Source organism: Cervus canadensis, chromosome 17, assembly GCF_019320065.1.
Source record: "Cervus canadensis isolate Bull #8, Minnesota chromosome 17, ASM1932006v1, whole genome shotgun sequence".
NCBI classification, from domain to species: Eukaryota; Metazoa; Chordata; class Mammalia; order Artiodactyla; family Cervidae; genus Cervus; species Cervus canadensis.
The window spans coordinates 20,028,843-20,042,168 of record NC_057402.1 but is presented as its reverse complement, the minus strand read 5'-3'; the positions used below and the strand labels follow the sequence as shown (position 1 = coordinate 20,042,168).

The window sequence follows — 13,326 nt, the reverse complement described above, 5'->3', positions numbered from 1 at the left end:
ACAGGGCTTCCCTAGTAGCTCAGATAGTAAAGCATCTGCCTGCAATGCAGAAGACCCGGGTTCAATCCCATCGGGAAGGTCCCTGGTAGGAAAAGTCCCCTGGAGAAGGAAATGGCAACCCACTCCAGTATTCTTGCCTGGAAAATCCCATGGAGAGAGGAGCCTGGTGGACTAGAGTCCATGGGGTCATGAAGAGTCGGACAAGACTGAGTGACTAACACACATACATATATGAATACAGGTTCTTTGGATCAGAACTGTGTAATTTAAGCAGTCTAATTCCCAAGAAAACATCTTAGATATAAATTTTTACCATGCAAACTGCTTAAAATTAATTTTTAAAGTGTCATTTCAAAGATGATTGCACACTTTGTATTTTATTCCATCATTTTCTTCACAGCTACATGATTCTACCATTTCAAAGAGCCTTATACATCTCCTAGATGGAATAATAGTAAAGAAAGGAATTAATTCAGCTTGTGGCTTAGCTGGTAAAAAATCAGCCTGCAATGTGGGAGACCTGAGTTATAACCCTGGGTTGGGAAGATCCCGCTGCAGAAGGGAAAGGCTACCCACTCCAGTATTGTGGCCTGGAGAATTCCATGGACTGTATAGTCCATGGGGTTGCAAAGAGTCAGACATGACTGAGTGACTTTCACTTTCACTTTCAAAATCTTAAATCTAATTTAATTACTCCAATGGAACCTCTATTAATGAAAAAAATGGGGGGATTAATTTTGACTTTCAGAAATCTCCAACTTTCCAAATCGTAGTAGTTGCTTTCTTTCCCCCAGGCACAATGGGGCAAGGAATAACTTAGGCATAAAAAATAGAAGGCAAGTGACAGTGCAAAAGTTTTAATTTAGGGACAGATGGAAATAGTAGTATGTGGAAAGAACAACCACAAACAGAGGTATACCAATGGAAGCTGAACCACATTCTACTGAAAAGCAGCCCACACAGTAATTTTGAAAAGGAATGCTACATACTGCCACCCCAGGTCTCTATTGGATCTGCCCTGAGAAATAATGATTTTTAGAAAAAAAGGTCATGACTTACATTTTCAGACACACAGGGTCCTTTAGAATTGAGAGACACACAGGGTCCAATAGCTCCTGAAATCTTTATTTCCCTTGAGGTCTGCAAAATAAGAATATACAGTCAGCCCTCCATATTGGTGGGCTCCACATCAGCATTGTTTTGAATGAGAGCTTTCTGGATATATGTGGCAATTTCCTAAAATAAGACAACAATTAAATTTGCTGCATCAAATTACTCTTCTTTTCACAAGCAATTTCTCTGTAGAATGCAGCACTGCTGGACAGCATTTTACCCATTAATTGAACTTCTTTCAAAATTGGAGTGAGTCCTCTCAAACTCTGTCACTGCTTCATCAATTAAGTTTATATAATACTTTAAATCCTTTGTGGTCATTTCAACAATCTATACAGCATTTTCAGCAGCAGATTCTATTTCAAGAAACCCCACTTTCTTTGCTCATTCTTAAGAAGAAACTCCTCTCCATTCAAGTTTCATCATGAGATTGTAGCAATTCAGTCACATCTTCAGGCTTCATTTTCTTTTATATATTTATTTATTTCACTGTGCCAGATCCTAGCTGCAACACACAGGACCTTTGATCTTTATTGCAGCATGCAGGATCTTTAAGTTGTGTCACGTGACTTCTTTCAGTTGCAACATATGAACTCTTATTTGCCGCATGTGGAACCTAGTTCCCTGACCAGGGATGGAACCTAGGCCCCCTCATTAGGAGCACAGTCTCAGCCGCTGGACCACCAGAGAAGTCCCCAGGCTCTAATTCTAGTTAGCTCTAATTCCCCACTTCTAATTCTAGTTCCCTAGTTGTTTCCACTATATCTGTAATTACTTCCCCCACTGAAGTCTTGAACCCCTCAGAGACCTATGAGGCTTGAAACGTCTTTCAAATGCCTGTTAAGGCTGATATATTTTACCTCTTTCCACAAATTAAATATGTTCTTAATGGCATCTAGAATGGTGAATTCTCTGCCAAGATTCATCAAATGAATCACCGTCTATGGCAGCCATGACCTTATGAAACATATTTCTTAAAAAATATGACTTGAAAGTTGAAATTACTCCTTGATCCATGGGCTGCATAACGGATATTGGGTTAGCAGGCATGAAAACAACATGAATCTCATTGTCCATCTATATCAGAGCTCTTGGAGTACCAGGTGCATTTTCAGTGAGCAGTAGTATTTAAAAGAGAACCTTTTTTTCCTGAGCAGTAGGTCTCAACAGTGGGTTCAAAATATTCAGTAAACATGCGGTAAACAGATATGCTGTCATCCAGGCTATGCTCTTCCACTTAAAGGGCATGGAGAGAAGATTCTTAAGGGTCCAGGAATTTTCAAAAATGGTAAATGAGTCTTAACTCAACTTAAAGTCACCAACTGCATTAGCCTCTAACAAGAGAGTCAAGACTGTCCTTTGAAGCCAGACACTAACTTCTCTCTAGCTATGCAAGTTCTCAGTGGCATTTTCTTCCAGTAGAAGACCATTTCACCTACACTGAAAACTTGTTTTAATTAGCTACCTTCATTAATATCTTAGCTAGATCTTCTGGATAATTTTCCTGCAGCTTCTACATCACCACTTGCTGCTTCCCTTGCACTTTCATACTTTCCTTAAACCTTATGAACGAACTCTGTACTAGCTTCAGATTTTTCCTCTGTAGCTTCCTCACCTCTCTCAGCCTTCCAAGAACTGAAGAGTTAGGGCCTGCTCGAGATTAGGATTTGGCCTAAGGGAATGTTATAGCAGGTTTTATCCACTATCCAGGCCACTAAAAATATCTGCAATCAGGCTATTTCACCTTCTTTTTGCTATCATTCATGTACTTTTCATTTCCTTCAAGAACTTTTCCTTTGCCTTCACAACTTGGTTAAATGTTTGGTGCCAAGAAGCCTAGCTTTTGGCCTGTCTTGGCTTTTGACATGGCTTCCTCAGTAAGTTTTTTTTTTTTCTTCTCAGTAAGCTTTTGATTTAAAGTGAGAGATGTGGGACTCTTTCTTTCACTTGAATGCTTTAGAGGCCATTACATGGTTATTAATTGACTTAATTTAAAAATATTATTGTGTCTCAGGGAATAGGAAGGCCTGAGAAGAGGAAGAGAGACAGATGGAGTGATCAGAACATATACATTTGCTGATTAAGTTCACTGTCTTAAATGGGCATGGTTCATGGTGCCCCAAAACAATTATGGTATTAATGGTAACATGAAAAATCACGGATGACAAATGCAATAATAAAGTTTCAAATATTGTGAGAATTACCAAAATGTGACAGAGACATAAAATAAACAAGTGCTGGTGGAAAAATGGTGCTAACAGACTTGCTCCACACAGGGTTGCCACAAATCCTCAACTTGTAAAAAAACAGTACCTACAAAGCACAATAATACAAGGTATAGTGTAAAGTGAAGTCGCTCAGTCGTGTCCGACTCTTTGCGACCCCATGGACTAATGTAGCCCACCAGGCTTCTCCGTCCATGGGATTCTCCAGGCAAGAATACTAGAGTGGGTTGCCATTTCCTTCTCCAGGGGATCTTCCCCACCCAGGGATCAAACCCAGATCTCCCGCATTCTAGGCAGAGGCTTTAATCTCTGAGCCACCAGGGAAGCCCCCAATACGAGGTATACCTAGCCTTAAAAAGTTAAACCCTATATAAACAAAAAATGGAGTCAAAGGAAATTTTACTTACATGATTTTTTGTTTTAACAATTATCTATGGATGCTCAAGGAAAATTTCATTATATGTTTAATAATGAACAGTATTATGGTGAATAAAATCTCTAACTCCAGGTTTCAATGTAAAATAACCACTGTTTTTAAAGTATATATTGAATTTGACTGATGGTATTTTAAAATTATGATCAGGCATACAAATTTCTCTCTTAGTAACATACCACACATGTCAAGTTTTAGCTCTTACCTTTATTTCTAATGTACCACCAAAGCCCATTTTAAACTGCCCATGCATATCTTTGGTAAAAACTCTTTGAAAGGTCTGCTTGAATAAAGAAGTGTTGAAAGAGTCGCCCATTACCATGTATCCTCTGCATGAAAAGAACAAGAAACAATGTGATGCGAGTACTTGGGTCTATGTGGTAAAACCAGAAAAGCAGACTATTTCTCAACACTACTAACAACATTTTAAAGATACTTCCTAAAATGTGCTTATTAACATTAATTTTAAAAACTCAATTATATGAAAATATTCCTCCCCACAAATAATCTCAATTCTGAGGGTACCTGAGTGCCCCTAACACTTGTATTTGTCCTCAGTAATTTTTTAAAAATCTTTTTTAAATAGTTTATACATCATACATTACAAAATTCAGAGAGCACAAATGGGTACACAGTACCATGTGTTGGATGTGAGAGTTGGACTATAAAGAAAGCTGAGTGCCGAAGAATTGATGCTTTTGAACTGTGGTGGTGGAGAAGACTAGAGAGTCCCTTGGACTGCAAGAAGACCAACCAGTCCATCCTAAAGGAGATCAGTCCTGGGTGTTCACTGGAAGGACTGATGTTGAAGCTGAAACTCCCAATACTTTGGCCACCTGATGTGAAGAGCTGACTCATTTGAAAAAACCCTGATGCTGGGAAAGATTGAGGGCAGGAGGAGAAGGGGATGACAGAGGATGAGATGGTTGGATGGCATCCCTGACTCGATGGACATGAGTTTGGGTAGACTCTGGGAGCTGGGGATGGACAGGGAGGCCTGGCGTGCTGCAGTCCATGGGGTCGCAAAGAGTCAGACACGACTGAGCAACTGAACTGAACTGAACATATGGGTCTCTCCTACCCCGGTTACCCAGTTCTCCCTGCTAGTGAAGACAGCTGAGTTAATGGCATGCATTCTCATTTTTAAAAACAAGTATCTACATGTGTACATGTATATGCATGTATCTGTCTCTGTGTGCCACATCAAACTTAACCCCGTGAATGAGAATACAGGGATACTTTGGGAGCATTTTCACTTTATGCACTTAAATACTGTTAATTTTTTTTTTCCATAACCACGTACTTCTGTAAATTTAAGTTTTAAAAAAATATTAATTGTCAAACAGAAACTATCTGAGATGCCATTTCCACCCTAATAAATCAGCAAAGCAGTCTGACAATATATTCTGTTGAGGAGACTGTGGCAAAAGTAGGCACTTTCATAATTGCTGATGGGAATGGAAAATGGTACAACCCCAAGGCAAGGGAATGTGACAATATATAACAAAACTAAATATGTATTTTCTCTTTAATCCAGCAAACACACTGTTAGGAATCCATCCCAAAGATCACTGGGCAAACAAAAACAAAAAGCAAAATATAGACACAAGTCTATTCACTTAAGTACTTTTTACAATAATAAAAGATTGGAAATAATCCAGATGATCATCTGTTGAACTAGCTGAATAAAATACTCTATATCCACACTGTGGAGTAATATACAATTGATCCTTGAACAGCACAAGGTTTTGAACTGCATGGGTTCACTTACACGTGTATTTTTTTTTTTTTTCAGTAGTAAATACACAGAACCATACTATTCACTGATGGTTGAATCTGAGAATGTAGAACTGCAAATATGGAAGAACCACAGATATGGAGGGCTAGCTAAAAATTATATTCAGACTTTCCACTATGCAAACAGTCAGTTCCCCTAATCCTCAAATGGTTCAAGAGTCAACTGTATAAATCTATTTCCAGGATGTGGGTAAAAAATGCAAAGTAGGAAAAAATGCAAAGTAGGGGAAGGCATGTAAAATTTCTGTTTACAATAAATGGGGGATTAAAAAAATTTTAATAAAAAATTAAAAGAGGACACATATACTCATAAACATGAGTACAAACATTTATAAACATTTTGTATAGTTTTTAAATAATAAAAACATTTTGAGCAGTTTTTAAATAATAAAAACAATCAAAAATTAAATTAGGCAGAAGAATAAAACTGTAATTAATCAATGTTATTTATTTATTTGGCTGTGCAAGGTCTTCACTGAGGCATGCAGGATCTGGTTCCTGGACCAGGGATTGAAACCAGGCCCCCTACATTGGGAGTGTGAAGTCTTATTAGTCACTGAAGTACCAGGGAAGTACTCAACAGTAATTTTATTTTTGATACTGCTAAAGTCCTAATTTATGTCATTTCTGATGCTATTAAAGATTGTATGTTGTTAAATTTTGCTTGCTCTTTATTGTTGACTCTTGAACAACCCAGAGTTGGGACACAGACCCTTATGCTCAGTCAAAAATCTATGTAAAACTTTTTAGTTACCCCTTTGTATCCACAGTTCCACATCCCCAGATTCAACCAACTAAGGATAGTGTAGTAATTCAGTGTATATTTACTGAAAAAACATCCATATATAAGTGGACCTGTGCAGTTCAAATTCATGGTATTCAAGGGTCTACTGTATTTGTTACTGGTATACAAAAATATAATTGAAGCTTGTACACTGACTCTGATTTAGAAGTCTTGACAGCCTAACATACTGATTTTACAGTCGACATGTACATTCTTTCAGATTTTCTACTTTTGTAAACATACCATCTATAATGATCTACGTTATACTAAACCTAGTTAAGCATCCTAAATTAATGGCAACATATACTGCACTCTTATTACCTGCTCCCTTTTACAACAAACTTTTATGCAAGAGCTGTCTATACCGTTCCTAGTCAGTGTGGCCCTTGATCCATCAACATTAGCATCACCAAGGGTCTTGTTTGAAAAGCAGAATTTCAAGTCCCATCCTATGCATACTAAACCCAGAATCTGCATTTTACCAAGATATCCAGCTGATGTGTAAATGTGAAATGGAAGTCTGAGAAGTTCTGGTCTATACCAGCTGCTCCCACTCCCCTCTCCTGTTCCTTTTCTTATTCATTCTAAGTCAACTTTCAACCTCTTAAGAAAGTCACCAATGACCTTCACAGTGATAAATTACACAATCTTATAATCTCATCCACTTTTACTACTTTTAAAAAAATCTGTACTATTCTGGCAACTCCCACATTTATATCTACAGATATAAATCCAGACCTATCTTCTGCCTTCCAGGTTCTAATATCCAACTACCTACTCAACTCTTCCAACGGATGTCTACTGGCATATGAAACCAAACATGCTCAGAACTGAACTCCTAATCTTCTCCCCAACTGTTCTTCCTCCCAGTCGTGCCCATTTCAATAAGGAACAGCACAATCCTTCTAGACTCATTTGCTTTTCTCAAACCCCAGATCCAACCTATCAGCAAATCTTCTACCTTCTAAATATATCCAAAATCCAACCATGTCTCACCATCTGTGATACCACCACTTGGTATTCCTGTATCTCACTGCTGAAGACAACTGAAATCAATGACCCTTTTAAAACATTTAGTCAAATCATATCACTCCTCTCCCGAAAACTCCCTAATGACTTCCCATCTCACTCAAAGTAAAATCCAACAATCTAGGGATAGGAAAATATTCAACCTGATAAAAGCATCTACAAAAATCCACAGCTAATGTTATTCTTAATGGAGAAGGACAAAATGGCTTCCCCCTAATCAAGAATAGGCAAATCTATAGACACAGAAAGTAGTTTAGTGGTTGTTTAGGCTGAAAGGGGAGGGGAAGGAAAGAGAAATAGAGAGTAACTGCTAATGGGTACAGAGTTTCTTGCTGGGATAATGTAAATGTCCTAAAATTAAATTATGTTGATAGTTAGAATATACTAAAAAAATAAATTATATGCTTTAGGGACTTCCATGGCTGTCCAGTGGTTAAGACTCTGTGCTCCCAATGCAGAGGGCCCTGGTTTAATCCCTGGTCGGGGAACTAAGATCCCACATGCTACATGCCATGCAGCACAGCCAAAAGAAAGTAAAATAAATTATATGCTTTAAATGGGTAAATTTTATGGTATGTTGATTAAATTTCACAAAAGTCACTAAAGTAATAAAATACAACAATGACTTAAGAGTATCAAGATGAGCTTTTCAAAGAGAACTTGTGCCTTTTTAACTGTATTTTAGAAAAAATTTAAAGTGAGCATCACCGAAAGGAGTATCAAGAACTTAATAGTTGTTGCCCGAGAGTGGCCAGATGATGACTCAGTTACTTTTTCCGAAACTGTCATTGGTTTATATTTGTAAACTCTCATTATTAATTTATAATTGTAAAACATATAAAAATGTGAATACATACCCGGTAAGGTTAGGACAGCATTTCATCTCCAGGAGACCTGTCTGATCTAATGCACATGCATAGATATCAATAACATGACCAGTGGTAGCAGCACGATTAGCCAATGCTTCAAAATGCTACAACAGAATTTTTAAGATCAAATCAAAGTAATGTACAAACTTCATCATCCTATAACTCTTTTGCCATTAATAGGTCAAGATGATCTAAGAAATGTTCAGAGTCCATAGTAATTTAAATGTGATTTGTCCTAATTTAATTTTCTATAATGTCTCATAAAATAATACAATACATTACAGTAAATCTGGCACTTTCACATTCTTTACTTTAACTGCTATTCTTTCTAAACTCCTCAATCAAGTTAACCTTGAAGAAAAGCATAGTGAACATCTTGCTCTTCATACATAAAAATAATAGAAGAATCAACACAGAACTTTTTCTTGGCTAAATCTATACCCAAGTAACATCAAAAACAGAAAGACAATAACAAAAGTGTTAAGATAAACAAATATAAAACTGTTTTTGCAGCTCTAAGAAATATTCCAAGCTCAAAAGAGAAGTTAGGTGTCAGGAAAATAGTATCCATTAATAGTAACAAAAATTATCTGTTATTAACTACATACTAAAAATTGAATAATGACTACCAAAAAAAAATACGAGACAATACAGCACAACCAAGCTAAAATTGTAAACTTTAGAGAATTTTTTTTAAAGGGGGGATGGTTGGGAATTAACAAGCAGAACCAATACAAGGGTGTCAAGAATTAAAAGTAGTAAAAATGTACTGACACAAACCCAGGTAAAATTGAAGTTTCATGAACAGAGAACAACTCATGAGAAAATGATGGACTATTCAAATTACGAATAATACTCACATCTAAAAAGGGCAGCCTCTTGGAAACAAGAAATAGGAAAGTTTAAGAAATTCTTCCTTATGGGAAAGATGTTCATTAACATGAGTATTAAAAAGACACACAGGTTTTCTCCCAGGATTAACTTCTAAAGAGACACCTACTGGTGCTCACTATTAAGTTTTTAATTAAAAAATTAAATTTTTAAAGTTTTTAATACTTCAGCCACCTGATGCAAAGGTCTGACTCATTAGAAAAGACCCTGGGGGAAAAAAAAAAAAAAAGAAAAGACCCTGGGGAGCGGCGGCGGCACGGGGTGCAGCCTCGGAGGCTGCGGGCAGCGGCTGGCGGGCAGAAGCGTGTTCAGAGAGGATCCAGGAAACGTAAGGGCAGTGGAAAGTAGACTGGAGGAGGGTACACTGATGCTGAAGTACTATGAGCTTTCAGAACTTCTGGAAAGACTACAAAGTTCTGGTTGTTATGGTACCTCTGATTGGGTTCATACATTTGGGGTGGCACAGGATCAAAAGCAGCCCTGTTTTCCAAATTCCTAGTAAGGACAACCTCTCTGAACCAGACACTGGCACTTACAAGTCCTAAGAAGAACCACCTCCCAGGGAAGTAACAGGCTTGCAAGTTTCAGAAAGAAGCAGCTCTGAGTCAGAGCTTGAGCTAGAAAGAAGAGATGAAAAATAGCAGTTGGATCAGAAAGAACTGGCTTCTTGTAGCTGTGATTTCCTTCATAGGTGTCCATCTTGGGACATATTTTATACAGAGGGCTGCAAAACAGTCTGTAAAGTCTCAGCGTGAAGGCAAACAAAAGAATTTGAATAATGAAGAAAAATACATATTTGGAATTACTAAAATGTCATTATATCGATCATTATGTGCCAATTAGCTTCATAAGCATGGACCTCAGTATTTAATTTTATAGTCACCATGCTGTAAATTCAAACTCTGATTCCTGAAAGATAATCTTGTTAAATGTTAAAACCCAAGACAATACAATGAATAGAAAACTCTGGTTAACAAAAAAAAAGCTTTCTTCACAAATTAAAAAAAAAAAAAAGACCCTGATGTTGGGAAAGATTGAAGACAGGAGAAGAAGGGGACAACAGAGGATGAGAGGATGGCATCACCGACTCAATGGACATGAGTTTGAGTAAACTCCAGGAGTTGGTGATAGACAGGGAGGCCTGGCGTGCTGCAGTCCACAGGGTCGCAAAGAGTTGGACACAACTGAGCAACTAAACAACAAAATTAAGTTTTTAAATATTTAAAACCAGAAAATAAAATACCCTAAGTTATCAAGGAAAAAAAGACTATTTCTCTAATTCGGAACGGCAGCTTATAGGTTCACCACAATATCGGATTTATCATCAAGTAATTATATTCCTCCTCCTTCATCAAATGAATTTTTCTAATAAGGCAAAAAGACTTAAAAATAAAACTTACCTTAGTTCCCTTTTTGACATATTTGGCATTGTCTTTTTCAATGTCATGCCATGATCTTATGGGTGTCTTCAATTCATCTCCAACCACCATTCCAGGCCCCTGAGTGGCTGGACCACCAATGAACATCATGATACGAGCACCAGTGTTGGGAAAAGTACACTATCAGGAAAAAGTAACCCATGAGAAGAGTTTAAGGGGAAACATGGATATACATTTCTGATAGTGAATTTTGATATATTCTTTCTAAACAACAGGAGAGCACACATATTTCAAGAATGATCAAATGTTTAAAACAAAATTTAAACACGAGATGTTAATATCTTTCTTTTGAAAGTCTATTCTAATAACCATGTTTTCCTTATTTTATTTTTCTAATTTTAAAATTATCTATAAACCTGATCCCTATAAGCAAGGTTGTTCCTCCTGCTTAACTAGTACAGACGGGAAGGAGTAGGGAAAGAAGAAGAAAATAGGGCACTCTATTTGTTCCACATTAGTAATGAATAATATCATATTCAAAATGCTTTTATTTTTAGTTTCTATAAGCAGTTATTGAATAAAAATTCAGAGTGCATTCTCAAGCTACTTATTCATTACATTCAGAAAAGAATATATCACTTCTCAGGCTTTTGGCTAAGATCAAGTGCAGAAAAGAATGTAAGTGACATAAACTTTAATAATAATTTTAAAAATCACATACTTAACAAATCTAGGGAAAAGCAAAGAAAACTGCCTTTTAATTTTCATTTTCATATATCCTTATATATTGTTTGAATGTTTTTATTAGGTATACTTATTACTTGTATAACTTTCTTAAACTAGATTAATAAATAAAAATACTCTTTTCATCCTGGGTATCATCTTCCTGATGTAATAGCAATCATGTAAAGCTGAAACATCAGTAAAGAAGAACAAATAAAAGTATACAAACCAAACCAAAAAAAAAAAAAAGTATACAAACCACACATCTTCATAACTAGAACACAAAAAACGTTTAAACTTTGAATTACTTATAAGGAAAAAAATAAACACTAAGTCCCAGTGAGCTATCTCCCATGCAAACCTTCACAGAGAGCAAGGGCAGTTTGGGGAAAAGTACAGGGAAAAAAAGAAGGGAGCTAGCAACCAGCATAGAACAACTGCCAGATTCAAATGAAAACTTAAAGGAAACTAAAGAAAAGCAAGAAATTACCCAAGAGCATAAAAACGAAGTAAAGAAGAATAAAAGAGCAGAGACAAAGTGGCTGAAATGAAAGTGGCTGACAAAGAAGAATAAAAGAGCAGAGACAAAGTGGCTGAAAATAGGCAAAGATCCAATTTATGTGTAATTGGAGTTCTTAAAGAAGATAAAACAATGAAAAAACACTTAAAACTATGATACAAAAGATTTGAATACACATATAAAAAAGGATCACCAGACACTGGAGAAAATTTACCCACAAGACACTACTAATGCTATTAAGATAATAAAGATAAATTCCTCAAGATCTCCAAGCAAAATGATCAAATAATTTACATGGGCATGAGAATTAGACTGGCATCAGTCTTCTCAAAATCATCAAAGCAAGAAAACAACAGAGCATCATTTTCAAAAACTACCAGATAGAAAGTGAGAAGGAAGGCTTTTTATATCCTGCCAAGTTATCCTTCAGCTATAAAAAAGCCACAGAAAAAGTGTTTAAACATTAGACAGTTTATGAAATTCTGTACCCTTACATCTTCTTAAGAAATTTACTAGAAGACAAATTTCATACAACAAAGGGACTGACACTACTCTGAATACATAGTTTTGTACAACTTTGATTTGGAAGCATGTTAATGTTTCACTATACATATACACACATGCAAAACAAGAATGGGATTTTTAAAAAAGAAATGTACAGAATGTGCAACAAATGTAAAACATAACCACACGAAGTGGGGGGAGGGTATGGATAACTAACCCAGTTCACTTTTGAGTATAGTATATTTTGTCTCATATATCCTCAGAATGTTAAATAAACCTTGAGCCCTAATTCCTAGGCTTTTTTCACAGAGGTTTGAGCTAAAAATTATAAAACTAGTCTATCTGTATTCTAGGACTGAGAAAACAAGTAAATATATTTTGAATAGTCACAGCCAGCTTCTCACAGTCAAAGAAGGAGTTACAAATATGCAAAGTGGGAAGGACAGAATAAACCCTGTGGTACTAAATTGGAATTAGATACATCTGAAAGAACTCTTGGTTTTTAATATATATAGTGTTTAAGGTTTTAATAGAGATAGACATAGATGTTTGCAGGGGAATGTAGATATATGTATAAATATACGCACACATATGTACACATACACTTAATTATATGGATATGTGTGTATGTATATAAATATACAGCTATAGAGAGAGAGGGAAACATACATATAGATATATCTACTAATCTTCTTCTTATACATATCTACTTCTTAGCTCTATTCACTAGGACATAAAAGCAATGACATTCTGGTAACAGTGAACACATGAACCATCAGTTCAGTCACTCAGTCGTGTCTAACTCTTTGCAACCCCATGGCCTGCAGTACGCCAGATTCCTGCCTATCACCAACTCCCAGAGCTTGCTCAAACTCATGTCCATCAAGTCAGTGATGCCATCTAACCATCCATCCTCCGTCATCCCCTTCTCCTCCGGCCTTCAATCATTCCCAGCATCAGGGTCTTTTCCAGTGAGTCAGTTCTTCACATCAGGTGGCCAAAGTATGAAAGCTTCAGCTTCAGCATCAGTCCTTCCAATGAACACTCAGGACTGATCTC

The 13,326-nt window shown here is 36.6% G+C and overlaps 1 protein-coding gene and 1 long non-coding RNA gene across 3 annotated transcripts in view; one reads left to right on the top strand and one right to left on the bottom strand.

Moving 5' to 3' along the window:
* The window catches only part of SEC23A (SEC23 homolog A, COPII coat complex component), a 58,718-nt gene that overhangs the window by 32,137 nt on the left and 13,255 nt on the right, over positions 1-13,326 (bottom strand). For both annotated transcript variants that reach the window (XM_043489532.1, XM_043489533.1), the window contains exons 8-11: positions 10,542-10,700; positions 8,239-8,354; positions 3,977-4,100; positions 1,060-1,140 (exon numbers count right to left, since the gene is read on the bottom strand). In XM_043489532.1, coding sequence (XP_043345467.1) covers positions 1,060-1,140; positions 3,977-4,100; positions 8,239-8,354; positions 10,542-10,700 — 480 coding nt within the window. The remainder of the gene's footprint in view (positions 1-1,059; positions 1,141-3,976; positions 4,101-8,238; positions 8,355-10,541; positions 10,701-13,326) is intronic.
* LOC122454867 lies at positions 9,756-10,139 on the top strand. Its single transcript, XR_006273547.1, has one exon. It is a non-coding gene; the product is annotated as an uncharacterized LOC122454867 (long non-coding RNA).